Source organism: Anthonomus grandis, chromosome 22, assembly GCF_022605725.1.
Source record: "Anthonomus grandis grandis chromosome 22, icAntGran1.3, whole genome shotgun sequence".
Taxonomy (NCBI): Eukaryota; Metazoa; Arthropoda; class Insecta; order Coleoptera; family Curculionidae; genus Anthonomus; species Anthonomus grandis.
In genome coordinates this window covers 42,285,865-42,308,618 of record NC_065567.1, presented here as the reverse complement: position 1 = coordinate 42,308,618, position 22,754 = coordinate 42,285,865, and the positions used below count along the sequence as shown (strand labels likewise).

Sequence of the window (22,754 nt, the reverse complement as noted above, 5' to 3'; positions counted from 1 at the left end):
CGCGATGCACTGACCCGCAGTGGGCACTCCAAAAAGGTAACAAACTGGCAGTTTTTTACTGAATTGTTATCCAACACCCATCCCTTACCAACTCCTAACACAGAAGAAGAAGTAGAACAAAAGGTTGATGAAATCACAAATATTATTAATTCAGCATATGAAAAAGTTACAACGAGAATTTCTATCCCAAAGACCCACACCCTGGTTTTCCCAGCGAGAATAAAAAACTAAATAAGAACAAGAAACAGACTAAACAAACAGGCTAGGTTACACAAAGACCAAGAAGTAAGAACAATAGCCAGCAGTCTAACCAAAAGGATAAAAAACGAAGTACACGACTTCAGGAATGAAAGGTGGAACAATTTCTTAGAGGAATTAAATAATGATGATGAAAATCACACCAACTATTGGAGAGTCTCTAAGGTACTGAGAGGAAGAGCGAAAACAGAGTTCCCGCCCATACAAATACCAGATGGAAGCCTAGTTTATGCCAACCTAGAAAAAGTAGAAGTATTTAACAACTCATTAGAAAATCAATTCAATTTAAATAATTTTCCAGAGGACCACACTTTATTAGCTCAAGGTAATCAAACCTATAGCGAAATAGAAAATGCCCAAATCAAACAATAAAAGCCCCCAAAAGAATCAGATTTAAAGAAATAAGAGATATACTCTCAAATCAACAAAATAGAAAAGCACCAGGTGTAGATGGCATAAATAATAAGATGCTTAAAATGCCACCCGACAACATAATATACGATTTAATGATAATTTTTAATCAATACCTCACCCTCTGCTATTTTCCAAACGCATGGAAAAGGGCAATACTAAAACTTATACCAAAACCCGGGAAGAATTTATCAAAACCTGAAAATTATCGTCCTATTAGTCTACTCCCATCAATGAGAAAAGTTTTTGAGAAAGCGGTGCTAAGTAGACTTAAAGATGAAAGAGAAACATTAAAAATAATCCCGGTAGAACAGTGTGGTTTTGTGAATGGCCTATCAACAGAAATTCAAGGATCCAGCAAAGTTTAGTGGATTCGTTTAATGCCAAGTACTCAACCGCCATGATCGCACTCGATGTCGAGAAAGCTTTTGATAGAGTGTGGCATGGCGGTTCGATTCGACACATCGACAAAATATCCACATGGGCCGAGAGATAGAAAATAAAAATAAACGAGGATAAAACGGAGGCAATCCTCATCACTAAAAAACTAAATCGTGACATTCCAAACTTGATGGTGCTGGGCAGGGTAGTCCCCTGGAAGAGCGGGGTGAAGTATCTAGGAGTACACTTTGATAACAAAAAAACGTTTGTCTATCATATTTAAAAACAAATAAACCAGTATATGGTTTAGTTCAAAGTCTTTACCCCTTCCTGGGCAGGAAAAGCAAGATATCACTCGACAATAAGCTCCTCTTGTATAAGCAAGTGATCAGACCTAAGCTCTTGTACGGATCTTGTGTTTTCGCAAAGATACCTAAATTAACAATGGCATACCTAGAAACCTTCCAAAACAAGACGATTAGGCTGATCACAAATTCACCACGGTAGATCAGGAATTCAGACATCAGAACCGACTGCAAAATGAGTGCTATTGAGGAGTTTATTGTCGCCAGACACACCAAATTCAAAGAACGGATCAGGGCATTGGACCATCCAGAGATCCAAAAGTTTTTACTCAAATGGCGGGAAAACAAGCCCTGGAAGGGATTTTTCTAACCATATTATTGTCATTGAGGGACCGCTCGGTGGCCTAAGGGGCAACCGGGCTAAATAACAAGCAAACGACAACATACGCTCCGTTTGCAAATCCAAACTGTTCTCAAGGTCATCCTAACAAGGTGTCGGGACGTTACGAGGTAGCACCCTGCATTGGATATTATCCCGTTATTCCCAAGCTGACAACATTGCACCCCTCCTCTTCCCGCACCGTACCGTATTGAATTTGGACGTATGTACGGCTTATTGAGAAGTGTTAACAAAGAGATGATATGTTAGGTTTGGGGATGAATAAATGTGATTTTGTTACAATGTTGCCTATTGTATTACCCACACAGAAGCCCTGGATTACTTTCTCCACTGTTTAAAGGCTACCCGATAGGCCGTGGTCCCTCATCCACATTAAACTTGAGGGTGGCGCCCGAGATAATGGCTGGATCACCAACTACATGTTAATGTAGAACTTTATGAATAACCCAGATGATCGAGAGGGGATTAAAAAAAAGTGTAAGCGCCAGTAATAGCATTACAATTTAGACGAATATGTTCCTAAAGAATAGGTAGAGCACCTCAAGCTTCTCCTTTCTCCATCAAGCCTAGGTGGCAATTCAAAGGGTCGCAAAATACAATCCTCCAAGAAGGTGTTCTTGGAAAGCATGAGAATTTTCTATTGAATAGATATCATTATTATACCAATTATAACCACCTCTTCTAGTAACCGGAGCTTCATTCGTAACTGAAATACTATCGCAAAATATGGATCATTTAATTAGCGTTCTCTAAAAACTTGACTGAAATGACGCTCCAGCTTTCCTTGGTCTTCCTGCATTTCGCCTAATTTATGGTACAATGCGTTAAAGGTTTGATATTTTGATTGCCTTCTATCTAGATACAAATTGAAATATTGCTGCTCTGCGCTTTAACAACACACATTTTCCAGCATCAGCATCTCTTCATCAATGCAACAGCTACATATTTAGCTATACCGATTGTAGGTTTGGGGCCCACCGGATGTTTCTCGGATCCCAGTCTGGCGAGGAAGTTCGTTTCCTGCAACCCTGAAGCCTACCTTCCCTACTTCCTCCAGGAGCTTTATGCACTCTTTATGAAGTACGAGTTTGAAGCTCACCTTTTTGGCCCTAATAGCTTTAATGGCAGCTCTGTTCTTGGTGGGTTCACAAAAAGGGTCAATACTTTAGACAAATTAAAGAGACTTATTAATATTACCCTCATCTTGGTAAGTCCTATTTAGTAGTTCTAGTGTCAGCCTTGTCCTAAGCAAAGCCTATTTGTACAACTCGAATAATATTTTTGCCTTTTACGAGGATCTTTGAAACATATTTTTATTTAGAAAACGGATGGATTAAGTATCTTAAGACATTATTCTTAACATTCTTAACATTATCTTCTAATGGCAAATGTGCATACAGGTAGGTCAGAAATATTATGAACATTTTGAACATTCAATTTTGTTTTACTTTGCGCCATCTAGTGATAACGGTAAAATAAATATCATCCTCGTATTAATTATTCCACATAATAAGAATGCACTGAATTGCACTATAATTTGTCCAAAATATTCTAAGATATGTCAATGAATTTCTTTAAAAAATTAGTTTCGCCCTGTAGAATGAAAATCAATAACACTTTTCTAAGTCATATTAATATGGGACACCCTGTTCAAAATGTCGTAATATTTTTCTGTTTATTTTTTTTTCAGATTTAAGTTTTTTACGCACTAGTGCATAAAGGAATTTCAAGCAAAAAAATATCATTTATTCTACAGAAAATGGTTTCTGAACGGATATTTCAATACATCTCGAAGAGAAGGAACCGTTTGTAACTTGTACGACTGACTTGCGCAGTAGGTGCTTGAGAGGTATCGATCGACCAGCTGTTCTGTTTAAAAATGGTTATTTATAAGAACATTTGTTTTGATTTTGTAAAATATAAATGCTTTACTTTTAAGTTTTACTGTTAATTTAAGTTAATTAAATTTTATGTTAAAATAAAATTGAGGTATTTCCCACTGTCAACAAAATAATCCAAAATAACAAACAGACCGGCAAAACTAGGTTAAGGTTATACTAACTTTATAAATGCGTTCCAAGCACGTTAATTTCTCGTATCGACACGAAACCGTATAAACTTCGCGCATGTGTATAAAACTGATCCAGGCGATTTCAGGATGATTCAATGAATGGCGCATATCTGGTCGCTTGGAACAAACCTTATACAAGTTGGGAATTCGATCATTACGCATAGACAGATGCATAAAATCGACCTATGAATATGCGCACGCATATACGTGTGCTCTGCGACTCGCCTGTTAAGTCGTTATTTTCCGTATGACGTAACTTGTTAGTAAGCGTCTAACTTTAACAAGAGTAACTACATTTTTTTGGAGTAAGATTTCGCAAAATATTACGCGAAAGTTCACGCATTTCTATAATATTTTTATAATGCAGGCTTTACATACACTCACATAGAATCGTAGTCTCAATATGTTGAATATATTGATATATGAAAAAAATTTAAAGCACCATAAAAAAATAAGATTTAAGAAAGTCTTAAAAATAAACTTAGTTTGTAAATGTTCTCTTCCCAAAAATAAAAATTCATTTAGGCACAAATCTGAAGATCTAGGAGGCCATTTTATTGCCAGCCCCACTAATAAGACGGTTAAAAAAACTATTTCTTAAAAATTCCTTTACCATAACCGCATTATGAGCAGGACAGTGGTTTTCTTGAAAATAGACCGATCACAGATCTAAATCTGACAGTATTTGAATGGCAAGAAGAACTTGGATTTGCAGTAGGTATTTTTGGTCGATTAAAGTAGCATCAATAAAAAATGGCTTTATAATATTGTTGCAATTTTTAAGGATACTGATGATACTCCAAGACTTCTACTTGATGAAAAAATATAAATGTTCGCTATCCCTAGGTAATTTAGAAAAAAAATTGTAAAAAAAGTACCAGGATGTAATAGCATATTTGAACATCGAGTTCTAACTAATTTTTTTTATAACAATTTTCGATATTGTCAAAAATAAAGTTACGTTACTCTTAAGAAAAATTCACATTTTTAGACAAGCCTCATATACGACTAATAAAATTTGATATCTGATTATTGCATTTTAAAGTTTGACCATGCATAATTTTTTTTTATAAAACCAATAATAAAAACGTTGCCAATTTAAGTAGACACATTGCATGAACTTTTTTTTAATCAGAAAAGTCCTCCTTCATCACCTCCTTTAGTTTGAACTATTGAATAATTTGTATAAATTCTATTTAACGAATATTGTCAGTAAATATTTTTTTTAAAAGGGTGCTTCAGTCTGTTGAAAATATTTTTGACTGTCACTACACTCTTGGTTTTTTAAAGAAAATAACAATAGTCAATTTCCCTGGATTATATCATTTTTCTATTAAAACCTCGCATATTTTTTGAAAATTTTCAGAAATACTAACCCAATAAAAGCCATAAGTGCTTAAGCACTGTTGTTTGTGTTCTTCCTAAATTCTTTTCTTCGGCTGGATACGCCTGATCTGATCTAGACAGAAACTGCATTAGAAGAAAAATAAGTAAATGCATAGTCTCTTTGTCCGCTTCTTCTAGGTCGATGATTCTTTGCAGAAAGGTCGATAAGTTCTGGTCATCAACAACACTAAGCGATTGCATTTGCCCATCTACATGTATTATTCATTATTTTATTTATATTCATGTTCCTTTATTTCTAATTTTAATATCGTGCTTATTTATGCAATCAGTTCTACTCTTAAATTGCTATCAACTACTTTGAAAATTTAAAAAATAAGCTTGGCAAAATGGGATGTAAAGTTTCTTTCTAATAAAAGGTAAAAAGCAGGGCAATGCAACTTTTCTTATTGATTGGGTCTAATTATTATTTCTAAAAATAATAAGTCATTTACATTAAACAAACCTAATCTAACTAACTACTTTGGTGTCTTTTCAGCTAACCCATCAGATATTATATTTGGGTAATTATTTTATTGGCAAAACATTAGCAGCACTATCATTCAATAAAATTTTATTTGCTTTATGCATCTAAATCTAAATATACCTAACCAGATTCTACAGTCTTTGAATAAGCACTATATGTATCGACGCCGTCACGTGACCGTACCGTCAACACCTCAAATATTCTCTCGAGAAATCTTGACAGTTGTGAAAGTGTAGATGAATTTGTGTAATGTGAAATGTAAGAATATTTGACCTGACGATGCCGGTACATATAGTATTATTCACGCTTAAACATTCCATTTCTAAAAAACTATACAAGACTATTCCTAAGATCCTTTTTACACGGCAAAGAATTATTCTAAAAATTATGTTGAAAATGATGGAGCTGTCATATGTTAATATTTTTAGATATACAGGGTATCCCATAACTTAGTGGATATAGAGCAACAGTATATTCTTTGGTTAAAACCATTACAATTTGACCAAATTTGTCTAGTCCAATAATTGATAATAACCGAGATACAGGATGTTATAGTTTTAAATCATACAAAAAGAAATATATCGGTGCAAAACTTGTTAGTAGAGGGTTTTTGGAGTCGAGAAATTCAAATTCCATATTAATTCATAGAGGGCGCTATCGGCGACTATACGGTGACCACATGTATATGGACTTTTTTCATAGAAATGTCAAAATTTTCATCAATATTACTTAAAGAAGGTATACCTTTGTCGAGTCGCTCAGAACAACCGTTTTTGAGATTTTTCAATTTTTAATGCTTCAATTTGTTATTTTTTTCAATTAATAAATAGTATGGAAATAAGGTGTCCAGCATAGTCATGGGTTTTGTAAAGACATGATATCTTAATTTAATTGTTAAATATGTGTTGAATACAATAATTTATTACAAAATAAATAATATTATTTATTATATGATTACATAGAAGAATATGGAACCAGAACAAAACGGTAATATCAACAGCAATGGAAATTTTACTTTTTTAACTTAAAACAAATGCTGAAGGTGGTCTTCGTTAACTTCAGCACAGCCGCCTTTACTCAAGCCGCAATGATAACATCGGCAACATGGCTTCCAGATCCGTTTTCATTTCAGTTCTCATGGGAGTTAATGGGGATCGTTTGAATTCCTCTTTTAAATTTGAGTTTTAGAGTAAAATTTTGAAGAGGAAAGTGAATGTAGTTATTATTAATAACTTACTATGTCTTAGTAACATCTCCCAGCAAGTGTCGGTGTGTTATATACTATAAAAACAGTGATAATGGTTATAAAGATAAACACCTTGTTTGTAAATAGAAACAGGTGGAGCCGGTCGACTTCTTAAGTGGGTCATTGTGCTATTTATCAATTTTCAAGTTTATTTTACATATCACTTTTAAGATTTTTGTGTTGTGCTCTTATCTGTGTGATTTGGGATTTTTTGTGAATATCTTGTGTTCCACTAAAACTAGAAACTAATGCCTAAGAGCCAAGGTTAATGCTTTATTCACATAAAAAAATGTAGGTTTTGTTTTATTTATAAACATATTTGGAGGAAATCTGGTAAGGAATACCCATAGTATTAGTAAGTATCGGTAAATCTATTAGCCTTATTTATATATAGGAATTCATTGAAGAATTTTTTTGCTTTTCTGAAACATGCCAAGTCCCTGCTGCGTTCCCGGATGTAAATCTAATTACAAAAGTAGTTTAAGAGCAGGGGAGGCAAGTATTTCTGTTTCGGGCTTCCCCAAAGATTAACAACTTTAAATTAGCGCCATACCTAGAGATAATTGAGCTCCTACTCCATATTCTGTGATTTATGCCAAGCATTTTGACCCGAGTGATATTGTCCGTGAAGATGATTATCTTTTACCTGATGGCACACTCACTAAGATTAGAGTTAAAGCAAGATTAGTTTGCTCAGCAGTGCCTCAAATTTTTAACAAAAACAGTGCCTCTTCCTAGAGAAAGTCCAGACGAAAGAAATAGTGAACAACAAGCACGTAATGAACTTGCCAATGTAGCCTTTGAGCAACTTGATTTTATAACAAATTTTCAAGATCTTATGAGTAATTATTTCCAAAAAATTCTAATATCTGACCTGTGGAATGTAAAAATTGTTGGGGATACAAAACTATATTTCTATACTTTAAACTTGAATGATGCTTGTACAGGGTGTTTCAGAACTATGGGATCAAACTTCTAGGGGTTGTTCAGTGCAACAGTAAAATCCATTTGAGTATAGGAACTAGAATGTCCGAAAATGTGTCATTACGCCACTACGGCCCTAAAACGCGTTTAAATTTAGAAAAAATATTAAAACCCTAAATAGAATCTGATGCATTGATTTTTACCTTTTGTATATGATACCATCACAACAATTGTTTAAAATGTCTTCCTCCAACCTCAATACACCGATTTAAACGCCGCACATGATTTCGGCGGACTACACTAAAAATTTGATCCTCGTTTTGAATGATTTCAAATGCTGCTGTTATTCGTCCAATTAAGTCTAGCTTTGATTCTACTGGAGTTTCGTAAACTAAAGACTTTACATGTCCCCACAAGAAAAAATCGAGCGACGTTAAATCGGGTGACCTAGGAGGCCAAGAAACTGCTCCACCTCTGGCAATCCAACGGTGCCCAAACCGCTGAGCCAAATACTCGCGTACTTGTACAGCAAACTGAGCCGGCGCTCCATCATGCTGAAACCACATTTGCTGTCTAACGTTTAGTGGAACATTTTCAAGGAGTTCTGGGAGAACTTCCTCCAAGGAACGCAGATAAATAGGTCCTGTTAACCGTTCCGGTAGAAGGTATGGCCCAATTAAATAATCATCAACAATGGCTGCCCATACGTTGACAGACCAACGATTCTGATGTTTTCTTGGAAAAATTGCATGAGGATTTTCTTCGTCCCAAACATGGATATTCCTAGTATTAAAAATACCTTGTGAAAGAGGCCTCATCGGTCCACAAAATATATCGTAGAAAATTTGGTTGTGCAATGATGTGATCCAGAAGCCATCGAAAAAATTGAACTCTAGGATGATAATCGGCTGCAGTCATACCTTGAACTTTCTGGAAGTGGTAAGGATGGAGTTGTTGCTCGTGTAGTACCCGCCAGACAGAAGCGTTACTCGTATTCATATTTTTAGCGACGTCACGTGTGCTATTTGATGGTTCATCGGCAACTCGCTAAAGCACCTCTTCTTCAAATTCGACCGTTCTTACGGTTCGAGCAACACCAGTATCATGCATCTTGGTCTTAAACATGCCTGTCTCAGCGAGCCGCCGATAAACTGCAATAAACTTTTTGTATCCAGGATGCTGTCGTTCGGGATAATGTTCATGATACAACCGCGATGCTGTTCGTGCATTGCAGTTTGTTGCTCCGTAAGTTAGTAATAACTGTAAGCTATAAAATTTTTAAATATGACATTGAGAATTGACATTGATAAGCGTTGATTTTAAACAATTGTTGTTATGGTATCATGTACAAAAGGTAAAAATAAGCATGCAGCAGATTCTATTTAGGTAATTAATGTTTTTTATAAATTTTAACGCGTCTTAGGGCCATAGTGGCGTAGTGATGCATTTCCGGACATGGGTTCCTATACTCAAATGGATTCTTCTGTTGATTGATCCCATAGTTCTGAAACACCCTGTATAAATATTATTAATCAAATATTAATAGATAACGAACTACATGTTAAACTCTTTTTAAAAAACAATTAGTTATCCCAAAATGACCTAAAATGGATTTTACCTTTCGAATTGAAATTAAGTAGGTGGTCTCAACTCGAAAATCTATTAACTAGGTATAAGTCTTCTGATTATTGCGGGCTTAATAAACCATACTCTTCATCTCTAGAGAAATTTCATGACTTCATTAACCAAAATTCAGATTTCTTAAAACAGGCGTTAAATTTATTGGAAAGTTCTGATTCACACAACTTAGAGGATGAAAAAGATAGTGACATTTGTAATCGAGTAATACTTTAATAGAACAAATAACTTTACTTATTTTAAAGCAAAAAACGTTATTGCCCATCAACTATAGTAATGTCTTTTATGTTATATATTATATCCCCTTGCGCATATGAATTGCTTAGAGATTATTTTAATCTACCCACCAAGAGGTACCTACAGTATCTTCTAGCTTTGACACCTACCTACAGTACCTACAGTATCTTCTACAGTTCTTCTAGCTTTGATGTGTCACCAAATTCTGACTTAAATAAAACTAACGGCAACACTAATTATTTAAACATTGTATCCACTTCTTTAGAACCGACTGAAAAAGTTGTTAATTTATTAATTGATGTAATTTATATAACTAAAAGACTAGACTATAGGGGAAAAAGTCTAATAACGCATTTATATAATTATTAACGACGCCTATACATATTTGAAATAATAAATCAATCACATGAAAAATATATTCTCATTTGTAAATAAACCAAAATCAAAATCGAACGTCCATCTCGGCAGAGCCGCGCTTTCAAAGCGTAAACGGATCCACCAAAATGGATCCGAATCTCCCACGTGGTTCGACGTTGCCAACTGTTATTTCGCGGCTTGAGTAACGTCTGCTGTGACTTCAGTACACTTAGCTACCCGTCTATTAAAAGACTGCTTAATATTAAACAATATGTGGTTGCCACGAAATAATTATGTCTCATTCTGGATTTTTTCCCATCGCTCTTCTTCCATTTTACTCATAAAATCGCGAAACTTATAAATCGATAGTACCATTCCCTTGCTCTGAGTGTGCATAGATGGCATAGATTATTTAACAATGGTTTTAGGCAACCATCTACGCACAGTGTTTAAGGTCTTTACTTCTATTGTTAAGACAACTATGTATTTTGTTATTTAGATAAGATTTGATTTATCATTTATATTAATTTTGTAATATGTATCACCTAAATTGTATGACCTTACGGCATGGATGCACAGACCGCGGCCCGCCGGTCGAATACTGGTAGTCTACCGACAGCAAAAATAATACTCTCGTACATTCGAAAAATATTGAATTCTATCCCAGATAAAACCAAAAAAAAAAATTGTTCGAAAAGTAATTTGAATCTCGCGCGCGAGTTATTTCAATGTAGCGCCCAAAAATGGCACAACCACAACCAACACCGCTTGCAGCCTTCATATAAAATTGAAAATGGTAGAGAAATCAAGAATTTTCTAGCGCGATGTGAGCAAACGAGATAGTCTCGAATTCCCGATTGCTCGCGTAGGTATGTAGATACACGAAGCTTCCAGAGACGTATGCGCGGTATAAAAGCCACGCTAACCGTTCGGTTTTAATTTGAGTGAAGTGTCAACAGAAAGAAATAAGCGAGAAAATACAAAGCGAAGTAATAAGTGATTGACAATAAGTGTAGTTTAATAGTGTTTTGGGGAGGCAATAGTTCTAGTGTAGATTTTAGGACTCGACTAGCCGGTGTCATATATTTTGATCCACAATTAACGTGGATATCCTGTTGTAAGATTAACCTGTGTTAACCCGTCAAGTGCCGTGTATAATTGAATTGTGAAATCGTAAGTAAAACTCTGTTATTAATAAGTGTTTCTTTACCTATTTAATCGATTTTAATCAAAGTTAGCTTTAATGTTGGCCGAATATTAAAATAAAACAAATAAATTACTATTTTTTTCTCAGAATTTCTCTAACTGTAATAACTACGTCATTATTTCAGATATAAAATTTGAAATCAGTATTAAAATTTCTGAGGAATACTATTTAATCAATTATTTATGATAAAAAAGGATGGGTAATTTAAGTAGGTACTGTAATTGTTTTTAGGTGCTGTGTTAATCCCCCCAAAATTAGAACGCAACATGGAGAAGCCAGGACCTAGTAAAAAACGTAAGGTTAAAGGTGAAAATCGGCAGTTTCAAGAAATCTGGACTGAGAACTACTTTTTTCTATGGTGGAGTAACAAAGTTTAATTTGCAAGAATTTTATTGCGATTGCAAAGGAATATAATGTAAAAAGGCACTATGAAACGCAGCATCCTTCTTTTACCCAGTTTACAGGCGAATAATAAAAGCAAAAAATGTTGTCTTTAAAACGGGAGTTTATTGGTCAGCAAGCTATGTTTACTAAACCCATTCAAGACTTAGAAACAGCTACAGAAGTTAGTTATGAAATTTCTCGAATGATAGCAAAGCGAAGTCGTCCCTTCAATGATGGCGATTTTGCAAAAGAATGCTTAGAAATTGCCGCTCAGAAAATGTGTCCAGCAGCAGCAAAAAAATTTGAGAAAATTCAACTGAATCGTATGACTATCCAAAGACGAATTATGTCTTTGTCATTGCGGACAATTAATTGAAAAAACTAAGATCATTGAATTTTTTTAAATTAGCACTCGACGAATCCACTGATATTAGTTCCACAGCTCAACTTTTCATATTCATACGAGGTGTTACTCAAGATTTTGAAGTCTTAGAAGAGTTATTAGGAATATGTTCATGGAAAGGTCAACCAAAGGAGTTGATGTACTTTTGGATGAGTGTTCAAATACTGATTTGGACTTTTCAAAATTATCGGGAGTTGCGACTGACGATAATTTTGAATCCTTCGATGATTGGTATCAATTCCGGACTAGTTACTTTGCTGAAAAAGAATCTGCAAGAAAAAAAATATAAACGCTAAAGATCTCATGCAGTTTCACTGCATTATACACCAAGAAGCCTGGAAGATGACATGGAAAACGAATACGGAGATTTACTGTATTATACAGAAGTAAGGTTGCTAAGTCGTCGATTGACATTGGAACGATTTCTAAATTTAATAGAAAAAATTGGAATATTTCTGGCGGAAAAGCAAAGGGATGTTCCGGAACTTAAAAACTTTGATTGGTTGTGTAATTTGGCTTTTTTAGTTGACATTACAAATCATTTGAATGTCTTGAACACACGGTTTCAAGGCAAAAATCAACTGATATCCCAGCTCTACGCTCATGTATCATCCTTTCAATGCAAACTGACACTTTTCAGAACACAATTGAATTCTGGAAATTACAATAATTTTTCGAATTATAAGAAAATGGCTGAAAAACTCAACAAAACTGCGATTAATTTCAGTTATGTAGAAAAGCTAGATACTTTGATTCAATCTTTTTAAAACAGATTTTCGGAGTTTAAAAAAGTGAAACCTCTGTTAGACATATTCAGCAATCCTTTCACAATTTCAGTTGAAAATGTGCCAGAGCCAATGCAGTTAGAAATTATCGACATTCAAAACGACCAAGATTTACGCAACAAATTCAATGAAGGAGACTTACTGAACTTTTACCGCTGCATTGATAAAAATATGTACAAAGAGTTGCGCATAAACACTCTGATATGTGCCAACTTACTTGGTTCTACCTACTTTTTTAATACTAAAAAATAATAAAATAAAAAATCGAAACCGCCTTGCAAATGAAAGATTGGAAGCAGTTTTACGTTGCTACAAGTAAATTTGAGCCAAATGTAAAAAAGATTGTATGCAGTGCCACGCTTCACATAAGAAATTCTTTTTTAATTTTAATAAATTATTATCAATTCTTTATTGTCTTTATTTACCTGTAGTTCGGGCGGCCGGCCAGCCATAAATTCATGATTTGCTTGAGTGGCCCCTAGTCTTAATAAGTCTGTGCAACCATGCCTTACGGTAACGTAATTTTGTAGATATTTGTTATCCTCTATTTACAGAAACTTACTTGGAATCTTATAGCATTCACTGTTATTTTCTAATTTTCGTTAACAATATTATTTGTAATTTTGAAGTAACTAAATTGAGCTTCTCTCTCGTAAACTTGGCAGAGTGTAGGTTGCCCATGCTTCAGAATGTCTGTCCGAATATTTCACTATACGTTAAATTTCATGTCAGTAGTGCTCATTGTCTGTGACCTTATCGGCCGGCATGACGTTGACGGATTGCGGGCAGGTAGCTAGATCTGATGGAATTGCTATGTTCTTAATAAGCTTTGTTTTCACAATAATGTAGATTCTTTTGTTAAAGACACCACGTTTAGCTTTCTTTCTGATCTGAACAGCCGAACGTTCAAGTTGGCTTAAGCTATATTTTGTGCCGGCCCATATTTTTGAGCTTTTTAATTAAGGGGTCATCCATAGGCAAGGTGAGAACCACGGATATCACTTTAAATTGAATCCTTTCGTTGTTTTTTTAATTTTGTATGTGTAATGTCAGACATTTATTGGCTCTGAAGCATGAGGTAATTTGTATTTTGTTTCAGCTCATCGGTTGCTGTATATTCTACAATAGCTATCTTTATCCAAAACCCATTTCTGAAGTATGTAAATCTGCAGTATTTAATTAGCAGCATTTAATCTGCTCTATTCAAGCTCGATTGAATCAGCTATTTAATCAGCCATTTGTTGGATGCTGCTTATTGAAATGTATTAAACTCACCTCTCATTGAAGCTGATTTGAGTTACCTAGAGGTACAAAGGGGATACTCGAGTGATACCAAGTAGGTTCCAGAATCCAGACCACCAGGAAAAGAAGGTACCAAATAAAGTTTCAACCAAACTTATTTATCCCACTGTCCCTACATACAAGGGTATATTGGTAGGTTAGTGGGTTCACCTTGTAAATCGTGTGTGGCGCCCAATGAACCACCTTCTTAGACCCACACCCTACCAACAGAACCTTGGCATATAGAGAATCAACTGTAAACCCCCCAAGCTAACCCGTACAAGCTAGACAGCGGGCCTCAGCAAAGCTGAGTATTTGTATGGTGTAACCAAAGGTTAAATAATAAATTGATATCATGTTTTCCCATATAGCGAAGCCGAGGGGGTTAAAATAAGGACTTCGAGGCATCCAAGGCATTTGGCTTCCATTACCGATTTAGTGGCTAGGATAAACTTGATCGCGATTATTCTCTGACAGGTCTGAAAAGGTGAGCAGGGGCATCATCCTGCATGAAAATCATGCGTCTTCGTAATTGCAATGGAAGATCTTCAAATCTAAATAGAGTTCGCCGTTTAAATTCGGTGGTAACTCTGTTACTCCCACAAAGTAAATTATCAATAGCACACCAAACATTTATTGCTTCGTCACTAAACAAAATCTGATTTAAGAAAAATGGGTCGAAAATTTGCTGATTCTGACAGAAACGAGTGAATTCTCGTCTCTTCTGTAGATCGGGGGTAGCAAATTTTGAACAGCAGTGGAATGGCAAAGACGCAGTTTTTCTTTTTGGAATATTGGATACATTGGTAAAGGACTAAAAAAAAAACGATTTTCCAAGTCTGTCGTACAAGTTTTCGAAAGTTTTGAAATTAGGATGCCTTCTAATTGGAAACATATCTACATATCGCCGACGCACTCTTCGTGCGTTAAAATTTTCTTGGGTATATACGCATATCATATCCCGCATTTCTAGGTTTAAAAAAACTTTGTTTCATGGCATTATCGAGTTTCAAATGAAATGTTTGAAGGGCTCTAATGGTTTTAATCAAGCACCAAAATTTTGACAGAAATAATATTTGATATCACCATAACGCGGTTCCTACATTAATTTGTTTCTGTCAAAGCCTGCTATAAAAATATAGCAAAATTTACGTGTATCCAAAAGTCACGGCTTCAGTAATGCAGGATGTGGCGTCTTCTTATTTTTTTTTATTTGGGTTAACTTCGATGAGCACTGCTTAGCTCTGTATGTATTTTTAATAATTTATAACTCAATAAATAAAAACTGAAATTTCCCCAGAAACAAATAAAAATCGTAACTAACATAAATTTTTTGTTAAGATTCAATTATCTCAAAAACAGTCGCTCTGAGCGACTCGACAAAGGTATACCTTTTCAGAGTAGTATTAATGTATCTCAACTTTTCAAATGAAATGAAAAACTCATATACACTGAGGCACAAAAAAGTTGTACACGTTTTTATCAGCTCAGAGTGCAGCTGACAGCTCCCTCTAGGATGTACACAAAAATTACCATTGAATTCGAAGTTCTCGCCCCCAAAAACCCTCTAATATCAAATTTTGTGCTAATATGCTACTTTTTTAACTTATTAAAAAATAATTCAAACTTGAATACTCTGTATGTTGGATATTATCGTTTTTCAGACTAGAAGAATTTGGTTAAATTGTAATATTTTTGAGCGAAGAATATGCTGTTGCTCTGTGTCCACTAAGTTATGGAATGTATGAATATTCAGTGAAAATAAAAATCATTTTTAAAACACCTCGACTAGGTACGTCAATTTGGTTTCCATGTAAGACGATTCGGTTTCCATATAAGTGATTAATTAAAAAGTCACCCTCGTCCCTGCAACCCTTCCAAAACTAAGAAAATCAAATCCACCCTAAGATCTTAAGTAAAAGGGATAGAGTGAGGGACCTTATTAAGTCTTTTGATTCTGAAGATAACTCTTATAAATGTTTTTGTGTTTTGTGAGACAAATTTTTGATTGAATTTAAATCTAAGAACCTCATCCATCTAATATTCTTTTCTGTTCAGTCCTACTGATTTAAATGGGTATTTTACTAGCTGCATCTCGTTTGGGATTGCTCTTCCAATCAGGGTACCCTTCCAGATAGGGTTCCTGAAAAATGAAATATCCGAGGCGGACCAGAACTACCAAACTAGCAGCGTCTGACTCACAGCGAGCAGCTGCTAAAGAACTCGCCAACCTATCTGATAAGCATAGCATTTTAAATATCAAAATTTCCCTCATGATGCATACATCAGATACACGACCGTCGTTCCCCGGCGGCTCCAATATCCTTGAACAAGGCGGTCAGTATAGAGTTAGAGCAACGGGTGCTAAGAATCACTGGAAGAGATCAAGACACCGCGATAAACGGAAAAAGCATGTATAAGCTTACAATATACAAACCCTTTCATCAGAGGCAATATTGACAGAACTGGAGGAAGAGCTAACAAAATCGATAATATGGGATATGTCGGCATATGTGAAGTAAGACGCCGACGAGAAGAGCAAATGACACTTAGTATGGTTCATAGTATGGTTCACAAATATGGTTCATTTCAGATTATAAGAAGAAGGGTCTAAAGGTTTTTTAATACATAAAAGGTACATACCAAACAAAGGAACTATCTATAGTGTCTGCCCCAGAATTGTTTGATTCTGAAATTAAATTCAAAGTCATACATCAAAAGAAAAATAAATAATAACACTGATATTGAGGCGGCCAGTCAGCTCCACGAGGCAATTCTAACCTCATATCATGACAATTGTCCACCTTTGAAATAATACACCAGTAAAGACAGGCCTAGTGCCTTTTGCTACTGGAATAAAGACTTACAAGCCCTGCGGACAAAAATATGCAAACTGTTCAACAAAGCGAAAAAACGGGCATATGGAAAGTATACCACGCAACGCTAACCGAATACTAACGAATCCGAAATGCAAAAACTGAATATTGGAGGAAGTACTGCGAAAAAGTTGAAAACACCACTTTTGCAGCATGACTCCAGAAGATTCTACGTAAGGATCTGATTAAACCAGTGGGCATACTCAAAAACCCAAATGGAAGCTACACCAATTCTGGGGAAAAAAAACCCTAAATCTCTTACCTAGCACTTACCTCCCAAAGTCAATATTGAAACAAATAATAACCTTCCAAACCTGAGTTACCAAAATCCCAGGGTACGAAAGGAAGATCAAGGAAGGAAGATCAGGAAATGGGCGATAGACATCTGAAGCATACCAAGCAGTAGGACCATCCTACCTGCAGAAGAGCTGGGATAACCATGAAATCATCCCAGTTCTTCTACAGCAGAACAAACACATCCTACTGCCGCTGCTTTTTAGATTATTGCGCGCTAGTCTAGCCACGGGATACATATGGAAAAAGGCTGGAATCATGTTCAGACCAAAATCTGAAAAGATTGCTCTCAGGCGAGAGAATACAGGCCAATTACTCTCACATCTAGAGTAATTACAAGATTTGAAAAACTGATTGACAGACATGTCAGGGAAACTCTTCAAGAGAAGTCACTACATAAAAATCAGCATGCATACCAATCAAGCAGATCTTGCTAAAGTACACTATATCAACTAGTAGCGAAAACAGAAGCCGCAAATGACAAAAAAGAAATTGCCCTTGTAGCCTTTCTACACATCGAAGAGGCGTTTGATCGAACCTTATTTAAATCTATAAATGTAGCAAAACATCACATAAACAAAGCCATTGGTAAATGAGTTAACAATATGCTTCGAGGAAAACAAGTGCTAGATGGGGACACATTGGATGGTGACACATCCTTTTGTAGCAAAAGGATGCTTACAGGGTGGGGTTCTATTATCGCTACTGTGGGACATGGTTGCAGATGAACTCCTAAAAGAATTAAACAGTAAAGACATATACACCTAGGGGTATGCTATTGATCTAGCTAAACTCATTGAGAGGAGAAATATCATACACATCTCCAACAAAATGCAAAGAGCAGGGAAAATCATAGAAGAAAGACTGTATTCATTCCGTTTACAAAAAAAAATTATCTGGCCAATTCAACTCTCTTCTGTAAACCAAATACTTCTGTAAATCAAATTTAAAAAAAACATTTATTATTTGCCAAAGAAAATAAAAATACAAAATGTCAATTACTAAATTTACATTATTAAGTTCCTACCAATAAGCAAAAGCAGAATAACGCTAATAGCCACTAAATGAACAGTAGGAAAGGCTTAGAGATTTTCACCTCACATAGTACAATACACTACAGTGGTAAAACCCAAATTAACCTACGGCGCCACAACTTGGTGGTCAAAAGTTAAACAAACTAGAGCAAGAATAGAAAATTATCTAAATTTCAAAGATCTATGCATTAAAGGAGCAATGGGTAGCACGCCAACTGCTACCATAGAAACCCTGCTAAACCTCCCATCACTAAATATCATTATTAACAAAGAGGCTACTTCACTATAATGGCAACTGGTATGGAAAACATACTCCAGGTTATACAAGAATAATAAACATAATCACAAACTCACTCTTAGAAATGAGCAGTGACACTATGACGACCAAAATCAAGATGAATAAACCGTTCCTAATCTGGCTGAACCGGGATTAAAGATGGATATTAGAACAGGAGCAGGATTAAATGACATAAGCCCGAAAGCCAACTTGGTTGTACCACAATGTTCCAAGCAGCTATAGAGATGTGCCTAAGGGAAAAGGAAAGGTTCCTTGGAAAGAGGCTATGTCAACAAAGACATAACAATCTTTACAGACAGTAAAGCCTCAATAAAAGCTTTAACATGCTCAAACATCAGCTCTAAATTCTAGAACTGTTTACAATTTCTCTTCATTCTGGCAAACAAAACAAAGTAACCCTTACCTGGGTGCAAGGCAAAGATCTGAAAAACCATTCATAGGCCCTGAACCTGTCTTTGGCATAACAAAAACTTCGGTTCGTGGCAGTCTTAAAAAGTAACGACTAAACAGACTCACGAAACCCACTAGAACCAACTACCGAGGCTGAATTATAGCAAAACAATGCTGAAAGGTGCATCAGCTATTTTCACCTGTGAGATACTAAAGCTTAGCAGAAAAAAAATCAGAATAGTTACAGTACTACTCACTGAGCACTGCAAAAAGAAGAGCTCAATGCTCTAACATCATTTATACACAATATGAATATTCCATAAAGAACCTTTCGTAGACTTTGCGAAGAAGACGATGAATCAGTCCTTTATATAATCTTCGAGTGCACTGCACTCGATCTGGCTAGAAGAAACAAAACCTACTAGAGGACAACTTTCCTCAAGTGGAAAACTCACAAAAAAAAACTAATAAAGAGACACGTCGATAGAATTACGGATACCAGATGTACGAGGCGGATACTCCAGAGGCAACGAAGAGACGAATCATATTGAAACAGAGGCCGCCTACTAACACGATGGATTGATGACACAAAGGGCTGCCAAACAAATCGGATGATGATAAGATCTTGTCTTTATCACGACGCTGGCTTTTAATGATATGTTCTTTAATAAACAGCTGCTCTTTGGCGTTTTCATCTGTGAGCCTCACTTGGCTGAGTTGATAAATTAATTTTTTTTTAATGTAACATACAAGCTCGTTTAAATAAGTCGTTTTTAAGATACTTAGTTTCTTAGGTTTTGAAACAACAAACTTGAGTAGTATTCCATAGAAGCTAAACATTTATTTTCCTTCAGTTAACATAATATTTTTCAATAAAAAGTATGACAACCTTATTAACAATAGTCCAAATCATAAAAAAACTCCTGATGCACATTTCCTCACACGTGCAATGGATGTACACCTGAAGATGATAAATAAAAGGTTTGATGGATGTTAATAGCGAATTCTAATCTTGATTTTAAAATCAATTAGTTTTATTTTTCATCCCACATTTAACTCCAATAACTCATTCCTATTCGTAAGAATCCATCATTTTTTCACCGCTTACGAGGACAAAATTTTCAATGTGTATATGAACAGCATATATTTTTCTTAGTTATAAAATGTATCAATCATACATTTTTTTATTTGCTTGAAAGCCCTTGATAACATTATAATATATAAAATATGACATCGTGCAAATATCTACCGCGGGTTCGCTCGGTGCCTATTCCACCGCGGGTTTGCTAGCACGCATCCTAAATGTCCAATTTTCTATTACTCTGCTGTATAAGGGCCGCTATTAAAAAACTATTTAGACAGATAATTTAAAGTTGAAAAAGCTTCTATTCCTCGACGTATAGATGGTGGTAAAAAACGAAATTATTATCTCGAGACTACCGGACTGTCAAGCATCTGATGACTGTCAAGCATCTGATATGTCATATAAAATGCCGCCTTTTTTCACAGTTCTTTAGCTTGTAGAGGCTTTCTTTCCAGAAGTATATCTACGGCCAAGCCAAGCCAAAATGAAAACACGAAAAATTCATCTCTTGACAGTAGCACATGGCCCTAATAACGTCTCAAAGACGAAGAAGAAGAAATTGGACGCTTATAAAACTGACATGTTATTGCTAAGGGTAACTTGATGGGTAGGATGGGTGGAAGTTAACTTTTGAAAAATATTTACAATACCGGCCTTAAATTAGGCTTAATTTGACCAATGGCATGGGTTATGTTGGTTTTGAAGGCTTCTATATTTTAAGGCACATTCGCATGAAGACCGAAAAAGTCTAACGGGGTCAAACCGGATGATCTTGATTGGCAGTTTACACCACCTTCACGTGACTTGACCATATCCCTATGCAGGATGTCCAATGTGGATTGAGCTGATATGAAGTGCTGTCCTGTTGAAATGCCATGACGTTAGTGTTTACATCTTCCAATACAGGTCAAAAGAAGTTGGTAATCCTCGACCTATAGCGTTCGCCGTTGACGATAATATCAATGGATCTCATGTGAATAGTAACATCCCAAATTCGACAATTTTGTTTATTGACATACGTATTAATCTAGAAATATCGCTGACGCTGATATAATTTTTCGATGAAACTTAGGACCAGTTCCTAACTGGTCCATTCAGCGAACACACGTCGATGTCTATGGTCGTTCATCTTCAGCATCTGGGTCAGTTAAATTTTGTACGAGTACAGGCCAAGTTACGATGGCAACTTTAACAAGTTGTGGTCTGCGAAAGGTGGATTTCTTGTGAGTGATGCAAAATTATCTGCCTCGGATTCTTCAGAACATTTTCACGGACAGCGACGATGTTTTCGGCAGATCCTGTGCTTCGTTGACGTATGGTTGTTGATTAATTATTTTAAAATGGATGGAAACCGTGTACAGAATTTATTAAATATCAATATTTACTTTCTTTTTCATGATACTTGCTGAATACTTGGAATCTACAATAAAATGTGCAAAATGTGCAGAGTGCGGTATGTGAGATAATTTTTCGGAAGAGAACGTATAAATGCTCATGTCATTGATGTTTTTGGCATTGATGTATGTCATACAGGTGGTACATTCTTATGGGGGTCCTTAATTCACAAAGTCCTGAAGTCTAAAGAACCCATCTTTTGGCTGAGCTAATAAGTTGCGGGGGGACATTCATCAGCTTAATGTTCGTTTCATACATAATATATCCCCGCCATAGAACAGAATTTTGTAGATGTTGATTTACATATCTATCGGCTCATATATACAATTCCTCCAATCCTGCTCATGCTTAAGCGATTGTACTTTTAAAAGCCATTTAAAGTATCTATAAATATTATTTTATTAATATATTATTTTATTGAGCTATTATATATTCAAATGCTGATTGTGATTGTAAACCATTTGTATGTAATGTTGATTGCGTGTTTTATTGTTTAACTGTTGTAATTTGTGAGTTTTAATCGGCTTTAACCTATTTAGGTATTCATTTTATTTGAACTTAGAGGTGAATATTGAAATACGCTTTGCGGCATTTTTCATATTTGTGAGATCTTATATAACTTTTGCTTTGTATTTGGTAATTTCCTTGCTATACATACATTGTAATTTGAGGTCATGCGTTAAAATGATTATTTATTTATATTTATTTCTTTATTTGTATACTGCGATATAATTTTGTTCCTTTCTTCTTTACCTTTAAGTCATGTTGTTAATCTTTTCCGTTATTGCGCGGTATCTTTTTTTGCAGCTAACATTAAGATTTCTAATTATATGTGACTTTAATGATATAAATGCAATAAAACTTTTATACTTCTCCTTCGTCCGTAGTAACTAAAGTAATACATTTGTATGATAGCTTTACTATCTTAAATATATAAATAAAAATAATTACCAATATCTTTTAACACTGTATAAGATCCTTAATACACTGCGCTCCAAAATTAACCCATAATTAAAAAAAAATGATTTATTTAAAAGTCAAATTCTGAAACAGTATGTAAGTACATGTATAGTTAAAACTGAAGTATTTACGGTTGATGTTTAATGAATATTGTAAACAAATCTTGAGACGCAAAGATAAAAAGTGTTTATGTTGATATTTCTACATTTAAAATTTCATGCCTTTTACTTCAGTAGAGTATTCGACGTGATTTTAACTTTACATG

At 35.2% G+C, this 22,754-nt stretch overlaps 1 protein-coding gene and 1 long non-coding RNA gene across 11 annotated transcripts in view; one reads left to right on the top strand and one right to left on the bottom strand.

Annotated features, from left to right (window-relative positions):
* Window positions 1–22,754, bottom strand: part of LOC126748529 (protein unc-79 homolog) — a 218,350-nt gene that overhangs the window by 50,871 nt on the left and 144,725 nt on the right. For 9 of the 10 annotated variants that reach the window (XM_050457825.1, XM_050457826.1, XM_050457829.1 and 6 more), the window contains one exon: window positions 5,203–5,421. The exons of the other annotated variant lie outside the window; for it this stretch is intronic. In XM_050457825.1, the coding sequence (XP_050313782.1) occupies window positions 5,203–5,421 (219 nt within the window). The remainder of the gene's footprint in view (window positions 1–5,202; window positions 5,422–22,754) is intronic. 10 annotated transcript variants of the gene reach the window in all.
* LOC126748535 (uncharacterized) overlaps window positions 13,677–22,754 on the top strand; it is a 36,724-nt gene continuing 27,646 nt past the window's right edge. Inside the window, exons 1-2 of the long non-coding RNA XR_007664758.1 lie at window positions 13,677–13,859; window positions 13,977–14,248. This is a non-coding gene — a long non-coding RNA (uncharacterized LOC126748535). The remainder of the gene's footprint in view (window positions 13,860–13,976; window positions 14,249–22,754) is intronic.